This window comes from Diospyros lotus, chromosome 7 (genome assembly GCF_014633365.1).
Source record: "Diospyros lotus cultivar Yz01 chromosome 7, ASM1463336v1, whole genome shotgun sequence".
Taxonomy (NCBI): domain Eukaryota; kingdom Viridiplantae; phylum Streptophyta; class Magnoliopsida; order Ericales; family Ebenaceae; genus Diospyros; species Diospyros lotus.
This window is the reverse complement of record NC_068344.1, coordinates 20,919,676-20,941,570: the sequence shown is the minus strand read 5'-3', so window position 1 is coordinate 20,941,570 and position 21,895 is coordinate 20,919,676. Positions and strand designations below refer to the sequence as shown.

The 21,895-nt window shown below is 36.8% G+C and overlaps 1 protein-coding gene across 6 annotated transcripts; it reads left to right on the top strand.

The window, feature by feature from the left end:
- The first annotated feature begins 703 nt into the window (after positions 1-703).
- On the top strand, positions 704-16,770 carry LOC127806270 (uncharacterized). 6 transcript variants are annotated; one of them, XM_052343461.1, is made up of 8 exons: positions 704-838; positions 1,146-2,392; positions 5,337-5,455; positions 13,841-14,464; positions 14,569-14,881; positions 15,742-15,907; positions 16,105-16,204; positions 16,370-16,770. In XM_052343461.1, the coding sequence occupies exons 2-8, from the start codon at positions 1,235-1,237 to the stop codon at positions 16,485-16,487; spliced, it is 2,598 nt and encodes an 865-aa protein (XP_052199421.1). In that variant the 5' UTR covers positions 704-838; positions 1,146-1,234; the 3' UTR covers positions 16,488-16,770. The 6 variants fall into 6 exon arrangements, with proteins under 6 accessions (XP_052199421.1, XP_052199419.1, XP_052199420.1 ...); XM_052343459.1 differs by having other exon boundaries at positions 15,742-15,913; XM_052343460.1 differs by having other exon boundaries at positions 13,838-14,464.
- Positions 16,771-21,895: the final 5,125 nt, after the last annotated feature.

Below are 21,895 nucleotides of genomic sequence, written 5' to 3'. Positions count from 1 at the left end.
AAATTTATTTGACGACCTTTGAAAAAGAAGTCACATTACTTCTTATCTTAAATTTTTTAAATAAATTTATCTTTTCTTCATTTAAATAAATTTATCTTGGAACTTACAAATAAGAAAAAATGACGCATATGTCTTTCAATATATTCCAAAAAATTTAATAAACACTTTGATTAAAATATTAAAATACTTCTTACCTTTATTTTGATAATTTTATATTTTGGTTCAAAACGTATTATAATTTTATCTTGATATAATTTTATTTTACTCATTTTAATAATCGCTAACTTAGTATTAATGTATTATGCATTCATTTGTATAATGAATAACTTATGCAAAATTATTTCTATTAAAATTAAGTGTCATATATAAAATGTCACAAATTTGTGTCCAAATTGGGAAAGTGTATCTAAAAATCGAAAATACTATTTAAACTCTTAAGTATGGCACTTGTAGTAGCATTTTATTTTAATATATTGTATTTTATGTTATATTGATATAAATATATAAAATATTAATAAAAAATATTATTATAAATACCAAATTTAATGCCGGAAAAACATTTTGTTATAAAAACATACATCTTGCTTTCACTCTTTTTTCTGTCTGGAAAATCCGCCGCGTCCCATGTTCTCCATCTTTAACAAAAATAAAATAATAAAAAAAGAATTAATGAATAAATAAATCGCAGTGTCTCCGCTATTTATTATTATTATTATTATAAATAAATTATGGCCTGGTCTCGTCTTCTCTTTTCTCTCTGTCTTGAAGAAATTCCTGGTGATTGGTTGCTTTTTTCTCTGGCCGCTTTAGGATTTTGTTTCCCTCACTTGGTAAGAAGGTAGGTTTTTGCTTAATTAATTCAGTTTCGTTTCTAACCTAACCTAACTTCCAATTTTCAAGATTCATCGTCCTCAAACTTTGTAATTTGCAATTTTAGCCTTTGCGCCCTGCATTTTGATTCAATTCTGCGAGGAATTTGATGATTTTTTCTTTCTGGATTGTATGATCCGATTTGTTGTTACGGGATATTTTGTGTGATTTTCATTGGTTGAGTGTGTACCCCGCATCAACCGCTTTAGGTTAGTTCATTTCGCGGTTCCGTGTGTGTTTTGATTCCAAATTAGGTTTTGGTTGTATTTGAATAGGCTTTGATGGCTACGAAGATCTTTGTTTTTAGAAGTGGCGGGTTGAATGTGCGGTAACTGGGTGTGGCGGTGGGAGATAAGGGGTTAAGATGACGGATATTCAGCAGGAATTGCAGCAGAAGCCCGAAAGCGTGGCTGCTGATGCGCGCACAGAATTTGAGCGGGGATTGGAGGAATTAATGATGCGTGGACATTTGGATGATTGCATGTCATTTGCTTCTTGTAGCTCTCCACGGAACACTGAGGATGAGGATGACGAGGGTGATCAGCTTGTTAGGAGGAGGAGGAGGTCAGATCTTGAGGGGGATGATCTAGCCGAGACTTCTGCTGCCCGGAGACGCCACTCGCGGATTTTGAGCAGGTGGGCAGCCCGGCAGGCAGAGGAGATGATTACTACAATGGAGAGGAGGAATAGAGAATCTGAATTGATGACACTTGCAGGTCTGCATACAGTTTCCATGCTTGATTCCTCATTCTTGAGGGAGTCACAGTCTCCGACTTCCAGGAGGCAGAGTAATGTTGAGAGACTAAGCACCCACGCATCATCTATTTTGCAAATGTGGAGGGAGCTGGAGGACGAGCACTTATTGAATCATGCTCAGGAGAGGTTGAGGCAACATAGGAGTGCCGAAACAAATACGAATATCTCAAGCACAAATGTGACTGAAAGTCGAGGCAGCGACAATCAGGGCAGCCTGGACGATGCAAGTGAAAGTGAGAATGACTTTGGAGCTTGGTCCCATGATCAGATGGAGACACATAATGAACATGGGGTCCGTGACAGTTCTAGCCGCGAGCAATCTCCTGACCTTGGTGATGTTGAGAGGGAGAGAGTTCGGCAAATTGTCAGGGGATGGATGGAGAGTGGCATCAGCGATCATTCATCTGATGTAGCACAGAGGAGCAACGGTCAGAGAGCAGAGTGGCTTGGTGAAAATGAGCGCGAAAGGGTTAGGATTGTCAGGGAGTGGGTACAAATGAATAGTCAACAGAGAGGAGCTCGTGGCAGCCGAAGGGATGGACAAGTTGCTGGAGTTGAACCTCAAGTTGACCAAGTTCGTGAAGGACTGGTTGTTGAGCAAGATGAAGGCCAACCAGAGCATGTTCGCAGGGACATGCTTAGGTTGCGTGGAAGACAAGCTGTAATTGACTTGCTTATGAGGATTGAGGGAGAAAGACAAAGGGAACTTCAGGGTTTGCTGGAGCATCGGGCTGTTTCTGAATTTGCTCATCGCAACCGCATTCAGGTCAGTGTTTTTCATTAATGCTGTTTGTTTATGATGGTTGTTTACATTCTTTCTTTCATCCATGAAAGGTGGATGCCTTCATCAGATATGGGTACAAAAGAATGTCTGGTTTGGTGTGATGGAATCTAAAACTATGCTTACTACTATTTTGTGAGTATACTTGATACTTACACTAGTTATGGTTTTATTAGTTGTTTTGAAGTTTTCTTTTTAATATTCTTATTGAAATTATAGCATGTTGAGGAGAGCAAGATGCACAATAATGGGAATTATGTAACAAATAAAGCATTGATGTGAAATGCAAGTCAGAAAAATTTCAGACACCCTTTTCACTAAATCCTTATAGGATGTTTTTTGAATTTTTTACTTTTCAAATTATTTGTCCATTTTAGAATAAAGTTGTTTTTACTGCACAAAAACATAAATGATGCAATGTTTTGTAGGTTGCAGCAAGTTCTGCTAATTCAAGGATTGCTGAAATCCCACTTGTTGTGTAATATTAGGCACTAAACTTCTCAGGTTATGTTAGATCTGTGCAAGAATATAGTTTCTTGGATATTAGATTTGTGATCCTGAGGGACAGGTTTTAATTTAATCTTAACAAAAGGTTTACTTTTGAACTGCTTTCTACAAAATTCAGCCTCCTATACTCACAGTGATTTTACCCTCTTAATTTTAATGGATGGACGTGATAGAAACCTCACTCACTGTCTCTTCAGTTCTTCTTCTTTTGGCTTGACAACAACCATAAATTCTTCTTAATTTATATCTAAATAAGAGGTGCTTCTTCTTTTCCTGTTTATGTGAATTTAATAGTATTTTCAAGGTTTTATGAAGTACCATAAAGAATTTTATATTCACTTTTGGAAAAATTAACAAGGGTAGTCATTGGTTATTTATAATTTGGTTTATTTTTTCTTTTGCCAAGTTTTGTATAAGATTATCTAGGATATAATACTAATGCCATATGTATGGATAGTTATTATGTATCTGTCAATAGATGTGAGAGTATTTGAATGAGAAAAATTGCATCTTACATTCACATTTCCCTTAGAACAAGGCACTTATTCATTAGGTGAATTACACTTGGTAATCTAATGTATGGCCAAAATACTCATGGCACTCCTTGGTTTTTAAAAGTAAAGTGATCTTTCTTATTTACATATCTTTGTAACAGGTTATCCTGTACTGTGAAGATTTACCAGCTGACTATAGACCGTTGAATTAATCAACATAGAAATGGCCCATTTGATTTCTGGATTAAATAGTAATGGGATTAATTTAAGGATGGGATAAAGTAGTGATGGAATTAATAATCCCATCCCATGTTTGGTATCATAAGTGTAAAGGAGGTATAATATTTAGAGTAATACTATCCTGTGTTTGGTATAGTAATCTTGGAGGAGGTATAACTGGACTTTAATTGCTAAAAGACCATTTTTCCCAATGGCTTATTATATAAAATATGTAATTCTGAAGTAGTTTTTACAAATTCATATTTTGCCTGGTTTGTTCCCATTCTGGGTGAGAACAATTTCAAAATTAGAAGGAAAAATTGTGATACAAAATGAAATAGAAGGCTCCAGATATCAGCTATTTGTTTGAGATACAAGAAAACAAATTTGTCCTTCACTACCCTAATGAGTGAAAATCGTGAATCTATATTACTTACAAATCTGAACATTACATACATGTCAAAGAATATATATATATAAGAAACATGCTGGAAGCTCAAATCAAACATCCAACTATAGGAAAAATCTAACAAATCTGAGAATCAAAGACTATTTTGCCAAAATCAAACAAACTACAAACGTCAGATAAGAAAATCAAACCAAAGAAGAAGAAGGCACACAGGTCTGAGAAACAAAATCAAAGAAGATGAAGGCGCACAAGATTTGAGAGACAAAATCAAAAAAGAAGAAGCATCAGCGAAAAATATGAAACTTTGACAAAGATCTGCAACAGTTGGTGGTCGAGGTGATGCCAGTGAAGGGATGGTGGGAGGGAGGTGGTGGTTTCCATGAGGGGTGCGATGGTGAAGGTGGAGATGGAGATATGTGATAGTTGGCAATGGATGGTGGAGGTTACCGGTGACGTCAAAGGTGAGAGAGAGGATGAAAGATTTTCCAGCAGCAGCAGTGGCTGTGGCCGTGCTCTTAAGTTGTTTGGCGAGAGAGAAGATGGAAGATAGTGATGGTGGAGGATGGATGTATTGGAGGAGAGAGAAAGTTTTCAGATTTTATATCGTGGCAACAAAATTCTCCAATGCAGTCAGAAATTTAATCCCACCCGGGTGGGATTAATTTATCCCATGTTGAAGATGGGATAATTTTATCACTGAATAAAATTATCCCAGCCTTAGGTAAATACCACCTGACAAGTTTTCCCAAACAGGTAATACCACCATTTAATCCTCCAACCGAATGGGCCAAAATTGTTATAATTTCCTAATCTATCCTCTAAATATTATTAACCAGCAAAATCTTTTGATTAATTTATCTCCTTTTTAAATTATAACCAATTAATTTATTAATTAACCAATCTAGTTTGCAATGAAGAACCCTAATCAAGATTCTTGATGACCTAGATTCTCTTATCTGAGAGTGGGTTTGGGTAAAGAATGATTGGCTGATTCTAGCTTTTTTTAAATATATAGGAAAAGCAGTCTTTCTATAATTGTTTTAGGTTTGTTGGCTGGTAAGATAGGTCTGTAATTTTTGAAAACAAGAGGTGCCTTGTGTATTGGCTATAACATAGGGGTGTCAAGTGTAATTTACCCTATTTATTAACAGAACTTAACCCATGAGATAATTTTCTGCTGGATATATGGATATATCTGTTCAAATTGAAACAAGTAGCCCTGAACAGTTTCCTTCTTGGACATATTTGATTATAAGTTTGCACATTTCATATGGCTTGACTATTTATGTAATTTTACCAGTCATTACTCAGAGGCAGATTCTTGCGTAATGAAAGGCCCACTGAGGATGAGAGGCGTCCTTCACTGGCGGCAAGTGAACTGGTTCAGTTAAGACAACGGCATACTGTTTCAGGCTTAAGGTAAGAGGTTTTTGTTTGTGTGCAGGAGAACAAATTGAAATCTTAATTGACTGTTGGCTGGATTCTTTTTGTGTTGGGTTTTTATTGATTGACTAGTTTGGTTAAAAACAAAAAATAAGATGGTCCGGCCAAAGGTCCAAAGTACCGCGCGCGGGGGGGGGGGGGGGTTATGGTCAAATTACCTATAATATTATTCATGGTTTTTTGACGCTTGTTAGGAAAGCGGAGGGTGGCAGCTGTCAGCAATTCATGGTTTGAAATTTTAATATGATAATATTTTTATTTTTCAATTGAAAATAATGTTGTTTGGGATAATAATTTTAAAATAATTACCAACTATTTGAAAAGTTTTATTTTTTCACTTTCATATAATTATGATTTTTAAAGCTAAATAGATATTCTTTCAATTTTAAGATATTTTAAAAACAATTACCCAGTATTTGAAGTTTAGATGAGATAATTGAACTAAAAAAAATTTGGAATATAGGAACATTTTATTATATTTAGGGAATTTATATACATTATATACATGTAGAAAAACTGAATGAATTAATTCTCCAATGATCCTTGAATATACACGAAAATATGCTCTTATAGAGGAGTAGGGAAACAACATTAGGAAACCTACCTTCTACATGAATTACAACATAAGGAAAGGATACATATTTACAATCTTAGGAAAGTTCCCTAAGTCTGAATTAGGAAAGATCCTATTCTAGATTAGGAAGCTACTAAAGGCTGCATATCTGCATATGATCATACACATTTTCGGTCAGCAACACTCTCTCTCAAGTTGGTGAATGAATGTCTATGATTCCTAGCTTACCGATCAAATCTTTAAACCTTTTTACAGCTAGCCCTTTAGTGAGAACGTTTGCCACCTGATTTTCTGAGGGCATGTAGGGAATCTGAAGTAGGCCTGCATCTAGTTTTTCTTTAATGAAATGTCAGCCTATTTCTATATGCTTTGTCTTGTCATGTTGAACAAGATTATGAGTAATACTAATAGCTGACTGATTATCATGAAATAGTTCAATAGGATTTTGTAATTTGATCTTTAAATCCTCTAGGATGATCCGCAGCCATAACAACTCACACAAACCAAGGGCCATAGCCCTAAATTCTGCCTTTGCACTTGATCTTGCCACAATGCCTTGCTTTTTACTTCTCCAAGACACCAGATTTTCTCCTAACAAAATACAATATCCAGTAGTGGATCTACTATCAATTCGAGACCTTCCATAATCAACATCAATAAACCCCTAGATACATAAATCAACCCCTTGTTTAAACAGAATGCCTTTGCCTGGTGTAGCCTTTAGGTAGTTTAGGATCCTCTTTACAACATGCATATGCTCCTTGGTTGGACTATGCATGAATTGGCTCACTAGGCTAACAGCAAATGCTATATCAAGCCTAGTGTGGGACAGGTATATCAGTTTGCCCACTAATCTTTGGAACCTTCCCTTATCAACTGCTTCCCCATTAGGATTCTCCTGCAATTTGATGTTAGGCTCTACCAGTGTGCTAGTTCTTTTTCCCCTTATCGTACCTGTTTCAGCTAGCAAATCGAGTACATACTTACGTTGAGATAGGAACATTCCAGCTTTAGAGTATGCTACTTCAATCCCCAAAAAATATTTTAGGGCTCCAAGATCTTTAATTTCAAATTCCTTAGCTAAATTTTCCTTGAGAATTTGTTGTTCTTCTTCATTATTGCCTATAACCACAATGTCATCAACACATACCAACTAGGTAGTTATCTTTTCTCCCAAGTGTTTGATGAAGAGGGTATAATCTCCTTTACTTTGATGGTACCCCATAGACATCATGGCCTTAGAAGACCTGCCAAACCAGGCTCTTGGGGACTACTTGAGCCCATACAAAGCATTCTTAAGTCTGCACACTTTCCCTACACCTTCTTCATGAAATCTCAGAGGTAACTCCATGAACACCTCTTCCTCTAAATCTCCATCCAAGAATGTATTTTTTACATCCAGCTACTGTAATTTCTATCCAAAATTGGCTGTAAGAGATATGAGAACCCTTACAGTGGTTATCTTTGCCACAGGGGCAAAAATCTCAAGGTAATCTATGCCATATGACTGTGTATAGCCCTTGGCCGCCAAACTAGCTCTATACCTTTCTAGGGTGCCATCAACCTCATATTTTAAATTGAATATCCACCTATAGCCCACCGGATTGAGCCCCTTGGGTCTAGACTCCAATTCCTATGTCTGATTTTTATTTAGGGCTCTCATCTCCTCCAACATAGCTTCCTTTCAGTTTTGGTCTTTTAGAGCCTCATCTATGGATTTTGGAATAACAATAGCATCCAAGGATGTTAGGAAGCTCTTATGGTTTTGGGAAAGGTGATGATAGGATAGTGTCATGGACCTAGGGTTCTATGACAGGTTTAAAAGGTAATTGGAAGGAATTGGGGGAGTTAGATAAGAAGAAATGGGGGGAATTAGGGAAGAATAGAAATAGAGAGGGAAATTGGGAGAGATAGAAATCAAATTTCATTCAAAATATTCTTCTATGCCTTGAATGAGATTGGACTAGCCTTATATACTGATCTAGTAGCTAAGGTTTGACACCAATAAGGCTGCAAAATATTCAAGTCAGTATAATTGGAGGCATTTGTCCTTTAGTTACAACCCACTACAACTACCTTACATCTAAAAGGGAATTCCTCAATACAACTAAGAGGAAATTCAAATATTATTCAATTACTACTATGTTCTTAGGTCGACAAATAGATAATTGACCAAGGGGTGTTTTGTACAGTTTTTGACCCCTTTCCTTACAGCAATTGGGAGGTCCAAATTAGATGGTTTAGGATTAGATAGGATTGAAACTGATGGAATAGAGACTGTTTATTGGTCGAATTCCATACCTTGGTCAGGTTCTAATGCTGGTGGAGGCCGAGAATCTTCAATGCGCTGTCTTCTTTTGAATACATAAGGAGAGCCCTTAAACCTAATTGGAGATGACTCGCTCATTATGTCTTGGCTATGGAGTGCAATGCAGCATGAGGTTAGTAAGAATTTTATGTTCTTAAGATCAGCAAAGGATATTTGGGAAACAGTGAGTCAAACCTACTCTAAGGTCCAAGATGCCTCGGTAATCTTCGAAAGTGGGATCTGTGTTTTTTGTCGGAGGAGCAGTCAAGTGGCTAATCTTCCCTCGGACCTTGAGAAAGGTTCTTATGAGTTGAGCCCACTGCAAATAATTCCTACCGTCTAAACGGTAGGAATGGTGCATACCAGGCAAATCTCCAGCTCTGGTTGGCTGTTCTACTAGAGTTGATTCTCTAGTTAGGGTGGGTGCAACTTCAAAGAGTTTTGACATGTCTACCATAATAATTGGTAGAATAAAGGAGAAGAAGCAATGTAGGCTTAGAGGAATGGAAGAAAACTGTGCAATGAAGGCACACTAGAATTTTAGGCAGGCTTGACTGGTATCGAAGGCTCCGATTCCATGTAGAAAAACTGAATGAATTAATTCTCCAATGATCCTTGAATATACACGAGAATGTCCTCTTATAGAGTGTCACGATCCAAAGGGAATTAGGGGGCAAAGTTGTAATTAGTTACCATTGTTGTTAAGAGATATTTTGTAATTGCACATGGGAGCTAGTAGTCTAGAATATGTTTCAGATTAGTTGTTAGTTGATGCCTATAAAAGGCTACTTGTAGGAGGATGGATGTTATGTTGAATGATAATCTGATTTGAGTCTTCTCTCTCTACGTTCATCTCCCTCTATTTCCTCTCATCTCTCTCAATTAACTATGTTCTTGTTCTGTATTTCCCTCATTTTTTGTTCTCTCTTCCTTGTATCCATACCAAATTACTTCCTAAACCTTAGGATCGTGACATTTGGTATCAGAGCCGACAATTCTCGGCTGTGGTCTGAAAGTTTTGCAATTGACTAAGGCGATTTTGTGTAACAAATTCTGACGGAGGTTGATTTTTGGAATTTGAAGGCGACTACGAAATTCGATAGAAACAGGCAAGTTCTGGCCATAGATTGCGAAACTGATCGAGTGCAATAGACGTTGTTGGAAGTGGCGGTAGAATTGATCGAACAACAGAGTCGATCAATTCCAGAAGGTGGAGCTGATATAGCTTTGGAAATAGGAGGAGCAGATTTCGTAATCAGATCCGACTTGAATTTTGGAGTCGACGTTCCTCAGAGAGGAATCTAATGTAACCGATCTTGATCCTAACTGCATTATGGAAGCGGGGATAAACTCAAGTGTCCTTGATCATGTGTGAAGGTGCAACAGACCCAGGTAACTTTGGCTATTGTTCCAAGTGATTGGATCTTGGTGGTTGCCTGTGAAAGGGTGATTCAGTGAGATTGAGAGGGGGCAAACTTGGGGGTGGGATCTTGGTGATCATTGATTAGCGGTGATAGTTGTTTCTTGGCTATGATTTCGACAACTCCTAACAGCTAATCTAGGTGATTTTAGAAGGCAGTGGTATTAGATCCGGCCCCATGGGTCTAACCTGCCGGCATGGCCACGGCTGGGGTTGCAAAGTGTTGACTCCAACATGCCGGTGTGGGCGCTGGGGTTGCGGAGCATGGTGGTATGTTATGATCCATTGCAAGGTATGAGACTTGTCCCACATCGGGAAGTATGAGCTCTTGGTGTGGGATTTATAATCTCTTGTGCATCCTCCTCTCAATAGCTAACTTTGGGGGGTGAGTTCTATTCAAAGTGTTGTAGCATAGAGGAGTAGGGAAACTACATTAGCAAACCTACCTTATACATGAATTACAACATAAGGAAATGGTACATATTTACAATCTTAGGAAATTTTCCTAAGTCTTAATTAGGAAAGATCCTATTCTAGATTAGGAAGCTACTAAAAGATGAAGCCATATCACACGCATATCTGCATATCACATGTAGATCACACACATAGAAATATGAACTTTAAATTGGTCACCAACAATACATATAGAAACATGAACTTTAAATTGAAAATTCATATATTTTTAAATTTTTTAATATTAAATGTCAGGGTCTTGGCCTGACAAGGATAATTCTCCTTGTGTGAGGGGAATTAGGGTTGGGTTTGAGAGAGAAAGAGAGAACAAGAGAGGGAGAAACAAGAGAGAGAGAGTGAACAGAGAAGAATTGAGGGAGAGAGAGAATTGGAGTTTATCAAAATATGCATCCATATCCTTTATTGAGAGGGAAAGCCCCTAATATAGGCCCATCCTCATTAGCGGGTTCAACTGTTACAACCGTTTACTGCCCTCAACCATTTAACTCCCCAGCTCCTACTATTATTTTGTTACAACCATCCAACTATAGTTAACAACATAACCATCCAACTGTAGATAACAACTTCTTGTTACAACTATCCTCTACTTGTTACAACCTCCCCTGCATTGTTTAACCCCCCTAACTACCCTTAACCACAATAGGGTCCTGACATTAAATTATTTTTGTTATAATATGAAAAATATTTAGTCAAATTCTTTATCCATGCATTAACTTTTAAATTTCAATTAGTCTTGATACATATTACTGTTAAGTAGGATATTTTGACCTTTCATCTAACCAAAATAATTGCATCTAATACATCTTCTATAGTGTAGTTTTGAGTGGGGATAAAAAAGCTAGGAGAGCTTGACTGTCGTCAACGAAGTAGATAGTGACAACTATAGTATATGTAGATAGATTTTTGGTTTGGTTTGATCATTTAGTATTCAATGTGGCTCTGCAATGGGATTTTGTGATTCTACTTTAGAGAGTGAGGAAAAGCAACTCTTTGTGATAATCTTGTGATTTTAACATGACGAGGGAAATTTTTGTTAGGTGTTTGTTACTTTCTATGCTACAAGGGCATAGGAGTAAAGGAAACTTCATAAGTTATTCAGTAAATAGGTAAATATGTCTTTTCTTAATTTTATATTACAGGCGACCATCACTAGGTGAGGTGGTTAATAGTCTAGCAAGCTTGAGAGGTTAGGTTCATGTTTGAGCACAACCATATTTTTGCAATGCCAAACTTTTTGACTTCCCCCTAGTATACCCTCTTCGTACTTGTGAATATTGTGGAATAACAATGTAGGTAAATTGATCGTACACCTTCTAAACTTTATAATTCAACAAATGAGTCCCTAAACTTTTACAAATTAGCCAGGACACCTTATCTGTTACTAATGATGTTAAATAAATAGATTGTACACACTTTGAACTTTGTGCCTTTGGCTGAGACACCTTCTAACTTTATTTTCCAACAAATTAGTCCTAAACTTTCCCAGAATGGCTAGGACACCTTCTTGTAAGAAACGACGTTAATTAAACTAATTAAGTTAAAATTATCCACAATTTCTATTTAATTTAGTTTAATTAATATTTTTTTTTATGAAAGGGGTGTCTTGGCCATTTCAAAAAAGTTCAAGAGGCATCCTGGTCAAAAGACCCAAAGTTCACAGGGTGTTTGGGTCAAATGCTTAAAATTGAGGGGGTGTACAGTCAATTTACTTAATGCTATTAGTAGGGGAGGGGGAGTTGTGACTAATTTGAGAATGTTTTGGAACCTATTTGGTAAAATAGGAAGTTTAGTTGGTGTCTGGGCCAAGGATCCAAAATTTTGGGGGGGTGTATGATCAATTTACCCTTACAATGCAGATGATTGATCAACTGGGATTGGGATATTTCCCTCTTCAGTCTATTTTTTAGTTTCATAGGGATTTCATCTCTCTATATGATCATACATTTATTTTTGGACGTCACAGATGTCATATTTTTCTATTTCTTGCTATAAAGACTTTTACTTATAGGCACTTATTTTGTACGCTGAATATTAGTAGACACTATTTCCAAAGTTGATGCTTCCAAAACTTGAATAAAAGATTTGCTTCTACATACTAAGATCAAACCATTCACTGCACCTGTTGCTGCTCAAGTCTGCTATGCTTCTTGATAATTTATTGAATGAACAATATGTTTCATATACAATATTAATGACTATTAACATAATCACACAAAATATTAGAGGCATGGGATGTATTTGCAGACATATTGAAGCAAGAAATGCTTCTTCTTCACTATCATAGCCTTGAATTTTACATCAAGTATCCTGTCCTCGCCAAAGTTGCAAGATTGTTCTGGGATACTACTGGTCCCCGGAGTGAGGCTGCTGAGGAAAAGGGAGTGGAGAGAATTTTGGGAAGAGTAACCATAACAAATGTGTATGATTCCTCAAAACGTATTTATAAGTGATTGTTTAGAGTATGAGTTAGTCACCTTGCTTAAAGCAGGTGTATGCTCTCAAATACAAGTGGTGTTCTAGGGATGGTCTAACCTTGTGTAAGAGAATTGTTACTCTTATGTGCCAAACTCTCTTCCACACACCTGTCATGGGCCAAATGTGTGGGGAGATAAACCTTTAGTCTTGCTCACCAAGACATATGAAGTAGCCCCTGGAGCAAATTCTGTTTGGCTTCTTTAAGAGTCCAAGTATTGAATGCTTGTAGAGAGGGAGCTGTCTGCTTGGTCAGCATAGTGGTCAGAGAGCTGAAAGGGTATGGAGGTGCTGTGTCCAAAGATCAACTCAGCAACTAGATGACATGAGGGAAAGTTGCTACAGGGGAGGTTCTTGGTGATAAGACCGCACTGTGGTGAAAGTGTAATGACCATAGGTAAAAGGGGTGAACCCTCTTGAGGGAGAACAGGCCTCCTTAATCCCGAGTGAAAGTGGTGCATCTGTCCCACTCTGCCATTATTTTAGGTTGAATGCTCTGGCCATGCAGTTCAGTCAAGTGCATATGATCAGTAACAACTGCCCCCACTTTTCTTCTTTAAGAAGTTGAAAGAGGAAGAGGAAGAAGAAGAAGCCAGTCAGAATAAAAAGGAATAAAATTGTTCCTTTAGTTTGCAGGAAGTCATGGAAACTACCGTGGCTTAAACTAATTGATAAATATTATGTTATTCAACGTTTGAATTAGATGAACAGTGAAAATTCAAAATGCACTAACTTGTGAAACCCACTAGCCAATTGGATGTATTCTTATCTAATTAAACACATAATTGGATTGTAGGTCTTTGGATATGTCTGATTTTATTTGCATAGTTGCACACATCCTAGAATAATTGTCATGGATCAATGTGTGCTATGTGGTGGTTTATTGCCTTGTGTATTTGCATTATCATTAGTGTTTTGGCATTTTAATCTCAATTTGCCAGATGTATTGGTCATTTGGTGATACTAGTATGGTTTACTGCACTGCAGTAATGTTTTAGAACTTATATTTGGGTAAAATTCATGGTTCTTTTGGTGATAATGCTATGGTTTCTTTTTAATCTTTTGTCTGGATGACTAATAAAATGATAAGATATGATGAACTCTCTTTAGTAGGGAAGGGTTCCGCTCCAGATTGGAAAATATTGTACGCGGTCAAGTAGGCAGCAATTCTGGTCCCATATCTAGCAACGACACTGATTCTAGAAGTGATCAGATCCATATAAACACGCCACAGGAGGTGGGAAATGAAAACCATGAACAGTCTGAACCTAGGACTAGGGGAAGTGATATCCGCTGGTTGTCAGGTCCTGCAGAGAATGCTGAAAGCGGCACAGCTGGTGAGAGCATTGATTGGCAAGCAACTGTGAATCATGGAACTGATTGGCAGGAACAAATTACAGATGCTGAGAGAGGAAACTGGCAGCAGGCTGCATACAATCAGTTGAATGGATGGAGAGATGGATCTGCAGGAGATTTGGATGGCAATTGGCAGGAAAATCCAGTTCATCACTGGCCTCAAGAAACTCCAGGCATTGAAAGCATAGAGGCAGCTCATTCACAAGAAACCCGTGAGATTTGGCGTGAACATGGTGCAAGGGAAGCTGTGGAAAATTGGTCAGAAGCACCTTCTGATCCACCTAGAACCCGACGTTTTATCCCGGTAAGAAGAGCAAATAGATTCCACCCTCCTGATGATGATAATGTGTACAACATGGAACTCAGGGAACTTTTAAGCAGGTGCATTAAAGTATTTTTCCTTTTGTCTGTTTAAGAATGAGCCATCTAGGCTTTTATTCATTATTTTAATCTCGCAGCTTAAAATAATGTCTTATTCATTGTAGGAGAAGTGTTTCTAATCTTCTTCGTAGTGGTTTCCGTGAGCGTTTGGACCAATTGATTCAGTCATATGTGGAAAGGCAAACCCAGGCTCCTATTGACTGGGATCTTCCTAGAAACTTTCCCTCTCCCAGTCCTGCTTCACCAGAGAGGGATCAGGGGCAACAGAGGGATGGGCAGAATGGAGATCAGAATGATGTTATGGGCAGGCCTTCATTGGTCCTACCATCTCCTCCAGTGCCCCCTCCACAGCCACTTTGGCATCAGGACTTAAATCATTCTAGCTGGCCACGGCATAGCCTGCATCGTTCAGAACTAGTAAGTCCCTCCTTAAAGATAAAAAGGATTAAAAAGGGCATTTCCTCACAGTCAGTTGGAGCATTGTGTTTCCTCAAATGATATTTTTTATGGAAAATATGTATGTGGATATTACTCAAAAACTGATTTTTCCCATTTTCTTTTATGCGTTATATGTGGAATGAGCAGTCTTATGTCTTATCATTCACATTAAAGTATCATTTTAGGTAGATGAGAGGTGTAATGAACTTTTGAGAAATCATCAATATGGGTTATTCTGGACTAGTCATCATTTGTTTTGTTGAGTATTATGTGGAAAGTGGCCTTCCAGATTAGTTAGGACTTGGGGAGCATTTCCTAATTTAATAGATGCTTCATTCACACAAATCTTCTGCTTTTGCTAAAAAATCTTTTCATTTTTTCCTTGGGAGGTAGTTGCATGCAGGCTTAATCCTGATATGGCCAATTATTCATACACGAGATATGCATATTTGGTACATACAATTTGCTTTTAGAGGAGGTTGCAGATCAATCTGAGAGATGTTCAAGATTTAATGGCCTCAAGCGCAGTCACTTTGATTTATGTCATGATCATCTTCTTTTTTCTTCCTTCACTTCTATTCTTGACTAACATGTGCTAATTTTGGTGAAGTTGGATTGTCAAGAATTCCACCTCACGTGTCCTGTCTTTGTGTTGGACTCTTGATGGAATTTTCATAGTAGGATATCATAATCATTTGTATTCTTAGTCCTTCCCCATACTTAGGAATTTTTTCATTTTACTTCTAAGAATCTGATGAAACCTGTGGCTCTTTCTTTTATTATTCTATATACAGCCTGTATGTTCCACCTTGAATTCAATGTGTTCATGGGTTTTTTAGGAGTGGGAGATGATTAATGATCTAAGAGCAGACATGACAAGGCTTCAACAGGGCATGAATCACATGCAGAGGATGTTGGAGGCCTGTATGGACATGCAACTGGAGTTGCAACGCTCTGTAAGACAGGAGGTCTCTGCAGCTCTGAATCGGATGCCTGGTGGACAGGGTTCGTGTACAGTTCCAACTTTTAGACACCTTAAGAACTAATAAGAGGAGACCGCATTTAATATCTTCGGAAGTCCTCTTTTAGTTAGAAAAAAATTGTCTTTTACTTTTTCACTAATATTGTTTTGTTGCAGCTATTAATATTGCCATCCTTTAATTATTCCAAAATTGGTTCATGAATCCGTCTATTTATTGCAGGGATGGCAGAAACGTCGGAGGACGGATATAATTGGGGTCAGGTTCGAAAGGGAACTTGCTGTGTTTGTTGTGATAACCACATTGATTGTCTTCTGTACAGGTACACTTTGTACACTCCCTTGTATTATCGTTGACATGTACAACACTTGGACACACCTAATTACGCACAAAATGGAAAAGGAAAAGGATCATGCAGTAGGAACAGTAATTAGGTAAATTTTGCATTGCTCTCCCCCTGTGTTGGTAATCCCTCAAAAATGTGCAGATGCGGGCACATGTGCACTTGTTCGAGGTGTGCCAACGAGTTGGTTCGCAGCGGAGGGAAGTGCCCCTTATGCCGAGCACCCATCGTTGAGGTTATTCGTGCTTACTCCATAGTGTAAACGAAAGAAAAGCTAAACTAAAACAAAAAAAAGAAAAAGAAAAAAGGTGAATAAACAATTGAAAGGACGAGTGAGAGGAGAACTGGGGGAGTCATCTCCTTTTGCAGATGTCTCAGGAAGCTCCGCTCCCCGTGTTCTTCGTCTCCTGTAGATATGTGTTGTAGCTTTGCCGCTGTTTTTCTGGTTGTATGCTGAAAGCTTTGCCTCGCGTAATTGGAATGACAAACGGCACCTTTTGATTCTTCATTCATTGGTAAATAAAATGCCATTGAAATTTCTTCTTCTCGCTTTGCTGCTTCTTCTGTTGAGGAGAAGATCCCGAGGTTAATTTTGCTATGTCTTTTGGTTTAATTTTCTCATGGGTTCGTACTGGTCAGGCAGATCAGTAAATAATAAGGTATCCTTGGATTGGCTTTGGCCGCCTCTTACCATTATTCTAAAACTTGCAAACAGGGATATGTATATATATATATATATATATTTAGATATTCTCTAAAAATTAATGTAAAAGTATTTTTTGGTCATTTTGTGCTGTTGATCTTCGTATTCAGCCCCTTTTGGATTCAATCTCGCGGTCCTTTTAAAATTGAAGGACAACATTGATTTCAATGTAGAAGGAGACGGAAGGACTGAATAGAATAAAGAATACACTAATTATAAGAATTGCTTGGGGGAGAAAGAGATAAATATTATATTAGTGGTAAGGTAATATATGCAAGTCTATAGAGTACAACTGAGGAATATCATAATACTATGTATAACCGTACAAAGCTATATCCTTTTAATACTCTCGCTCGAACAGGTGTATATATATATATATATTATATATGTTTAGCTTGGGACAAATTTAGTCAAACTGTGAACCTCGTAATGCTTTTTTTTTTAAGAACCAATCAGTTGGTTGTTAGAGCTCACAAATGAAATACTAATATCTTTATAAACAATAGATTAAAGACAATATGAAAGGTCGTCTAATTATGACAACCTACCTAAATCTAAATTTCCATCATTCCATCCGACTCCCAAAGTCCACTAGTATGTGATTGATTCTAATCAATCCCCGAGTGATTTCGTGAAATCTAATAGATTTTGGAACATTGTAGTGAGTGATTTCACGATAAACTTTTTCATTATATTTCAATCATATATATTTTGTTCAATTCTATTATATAGAATGATCAGTTTTATCACTCATCATACCAAAATACTAGATGACAATTGGAATGACCAAACCAACACCGAGAAGATTGTTTCAAGCCATATTAAGATTTTTTTAGGTGACAAACCAATCTAGACTCCTTTAAACAATAAATATAGGCAGTTGCTCCATATGCACCTCTTATTGAAGTTGCCATGAAAACATTCTTAATATCTAATTGGTATAGATGTTACTGTTGAACGACTATCATAACAAGAAAGATAGGGACATAAACAATGTTAGCCACTAGAGATAATGTTCTAGCATAATTTAGTATAAAAATTTGAGTATAACCCTTTGCAACTAATTAGGCTTTTAGACGATCAATGATGCCATATGGATTAACCTTAAACAGTAAACACTCTAAGCAATTATTTTGAGGAGTAACTGTGTGTCTTCATCATAAAATATTGACATTCGTATCAAAAACCAAATAACGCTTAGGGAGACGAGGAAAAAAATGTGGCTTTTGTGCTTTCTAAGTATTTTTTTTTAATGGATTAATCGGGTGCCTTCATTATAAAATGTTAACATTCGTTTCAAAAGCCTAATAATGTTTAGGGTGGTGAGAAAAAATGTGGCCTTGGTTTTCAAAATTGAAATTGCGGCTTTATTGGCATCTTCCTTCATCATGTATTATATTTTGATTATGTTATGAGCAGTGTCTCATCTTGATTTGGTAGTTTGGATATTGTGGTTTTGTTTTTAATCCAGTTTTTTCCATGTGATGCGTGGGAAATGCCCTAGCTTTTGATGTAGACTCTTTGTAGTTTTTTCAATGATATCTTACTTATAAAAAAAAAAATAATAATAAAATAAACACCCCCAACAACTAATAATAGGTTCCCTCGAAGGAAAAGGAACAAGATCCCATGTCTCATTAGCTAATAAACCAAACATCTCCTTATCTATAGCATATTGCCATCCAAGGTGAGAAAGAGTCTCCACATCTATCTTAAGAATAGAAATAGAAGAAAGAACAGATACAAAAGTAGAATAACCATATCTTGAAAAGTGGATAAGTAAGAATAACCACGCTGGGAGTGAATCTAGATAGGAGAGACCCTTGTAATAGCACAAACAATTTCCATAGAGGATGGTAAGGTAAGATGGTAAAGTCCCTCAAACAAATGCCAATCATTCATCTCATACTCTAATCTAGCACAAGAATGAAATTATAATAAAAGATGTGACGAAAATTCAAAGATCAAGTGAGATTACTAATAGAAATAAGACTATACGAACAACTAGGAATGTGCAAAACAAAATTAAGAGAAATAGATGAAAGTGAATTGAAGTTACTTATACCCGTGGGAACGGTTTTAGAACCATCAACCAAATGACATGGACAACTAGGAACATGTAAAAAGGAATTAAAAGAAATAGATGGAAGTGGATCAACCCAATTTATACTTGTGGGAATGGTTTTAGAACCATCAACCAAAATAATAGGATGAAAGGTAACAGATGAATCAAAATGAGAAAATAAGGATTTATTACCAAAAATAAGCTTTAAAGTGGCAGAATCAAGAATTCAAAGACTACTAGGATGGGCATGAGTAAGTCATATATGAGGATTACTACAAGATGATAGAGTAAAAGAAAATGATGTCTAGACAACAGGTTCTACAAGAAAAGATGCCTATTGAGCTATTTTTAATTGATGATACTTTGCAATCTCCTTAGCAAAGATTGTATATGTAGGAGCTAGTTTTGCAATATGGGAATATGTATCAAGTACCACTTATTGCACTTTTACACCCTCAAAAATCGCAACATTAGCCTTGGGAGGCCGACTATGGTGCACAACAAATATCCTTATAATGACTAGGGTGATGATAATAATTACAAAAAGTTGCTTGCCACCCTAACCATGCCCAAGACTCTTACCAAGACCACCTCTAGATACAATTTCAAATGAAGATCCATGAGTATAAAAGGCAAGTATAGATTTATTTTCAAGTAAAACATCAAACAAATGCCTGTGTGCTACGAAAGATCCAAAGAAACACCTATTCCATGGTAGGTATAGCTAGACTACTCAAAATGTGAGTACATACGCATTTCATATCAACCCTAAGACTTGTTAATGTAAACACCATAAATAGTTTGTCTCTTTATTTCTTTGCTTAGTAAGATCGACTGTAACGAGGAGCATTGCATTAAAATCTATTACAATGGACTAAATACAACCCAAATAAGTAGCCACATATGAATCTCCCTTTTGAATATAGAACAAATTGCTAAAGATATTGCATAAATGCACAATATCATTAGTATATAGTTGCTAAACATGAGACAAAATGTCAAAATAATTCTCATATACACAAAATAAGGGGATCAAATCAACATCTATCAACTACCATAGTAATGTAACAAACTATGCATCCATGCAATCCCATACATTTCTATCAGATTTAGTAATGTTAGAGAGCTTCATAGTTAAATGGTCACTCACACAATGTCCTCAAAATCACATTTGAATAGAGGTTAACCATGATATATAATTTTTTTCATTCAATTTTTTAGTTGTAATGTTAGGAATATCATAAAAAGATGGTATAGTCACAAGTATAATCACAAGAGAAGACGAACTCTCCATTCCAATATTTTTAATGCCATATATCAAAACCTAATTGTCGACGTTTGAAGTTGGTCAACTGTGATTTGTAAGCTCGCAATGAGAAAATGAGCACAAACGCAAAGAGGATGAACGAGTAAAACAAATGATAAATCACACACATAAGTTTTTACGTGGTTCGGCCATAACAATGCCTAGTTTACGACTGTTCTCTGGTTATTCCGGTAGAGTAACAGTATATCATTATTGTCCATCCCCCCTACAATGACCTTTGACCCTTATTTATAGTGTGGGGTGTTTACAATTTACATAAAATTCAAAATAAGAGGATAATATTACGGGGACAAGATGTCTTTACCAATTCCATAAAATGGGGAATGGATCCCACATTACCAGGGGTCTGGCTTGCCTCAGATAAGATAGGTGGGCCTCGCCTTCGATTATTCCGTGGCTTTTTTTGTTATGCGAGTTGAATGGTTTGGCCAGAGAGATGATAGCATCGCCGGGAGCTAACTTGGTTGCACGGTCTGAGCTTGGGTTTTGGCGATGTGCGACCTTACTTTGACGACCTCGGCCTTAGGCCTATTGGGCTTCGAGAGACTGGGCCGGCCCGCTGAGTCAAGTCTATAAGAAAGGTAGTACGAAAAATACCCATAACACTAATCATGAATGAATTTGAAGCAATAACAATACCAAACCCAAACCAACAATAACAAGGAGTTTTGCAAACCAGATGAACAAGATTTGCACAAAAAGGTGTTGTCGGATTTGGAGAAGGTATGAATAGGCACTGTCGAATCTAAAGGTGCTGTGAAAGAGGTCATATGATTTGGAGATGCCATGAACTAAAATTGCGAAGAAGAAGATGTGAAGGAGATGCCAATTGAAGGGGAAAAACTCACTTGAGATGTTGCTAGATCTAGTAGAAATTGTGAAACAAAATTGCAAACTTTGAGATATTACATAAACAAGAAATATCGCAAAGAAGTCACAATTAGTTATGGCAACAACAATGACTGAAGGTGACAAAAATGGTAATAGTGATGGAAGAGGTGGCAATAGATGGCAGTGGTAGCAACAATGATGCTTATTCCAAATCACGGTTAGGTTTGTTCGCTGTTTAGGATTAGAGTGATGGCTTTGATGCCATGTTTGAGTGTAAGAAAAAGATAAACAATTTATCCATAGTTAGGTATATATATGCAATTCTACAAGGTACAACTAAGGGAAAAGATGACACTATGCACAACAAAGCTATATTCTTTTAACAAGAATGAATAATGCAATTTAACCTAATTTTTAAAATTATCTTAGTAGTTTTTTTTTTTTGGTAACTTTTGTTAATAGTGAAGATTTAACAAGTGTCATACTTGTGAGTTTAATGGAGTGATGTGTAGATGAGGGTTCAACTTGAGAAATGGAAATAAAAGTCTAAGAAAAATATCCATAGAGATGCAAGTAACAACGTAAAGAAGACAGTGAATATGATAAAAAGTGTAGAAAAACCAATCTTGGGAAATGATACTAAGGAAATGAAGATGGATATGCTAAAATATTGAAAGTCTAATACCCCAAATGTTTTTAATATAAAGAGACGAGCTTAAGAAAATTTAGAGAATAAAATTTCTT

What these genes read in the sequence shown, in the direction of transcription:
- LOC127806270 (XM_052343456.1), top strand. Translation starts at nt 1,235, where the DNA reads ATGACGGATATTCAGCAGGAATTGCAGCAGAAGCCCGAAAGCGTGGCT. An exon ending in GCCTGGTGGACAGGGTTCGT is followed by an intron (nt 15,914 to 16,104) that starts GTACAGTTCCAA and finishes TATTTATTGCAG; the next exon opens with GGATGGCAGAAACGTCGGAG. An exon ending in ATTGATTGTCTTCTGTACAG is followed by an intron (nt 16,205 to 16,369) that starts GTACACTTTGTA and finishes AAAAATGTGCAG; the next exon opens with ATGCGGGCACATGTGCACTT.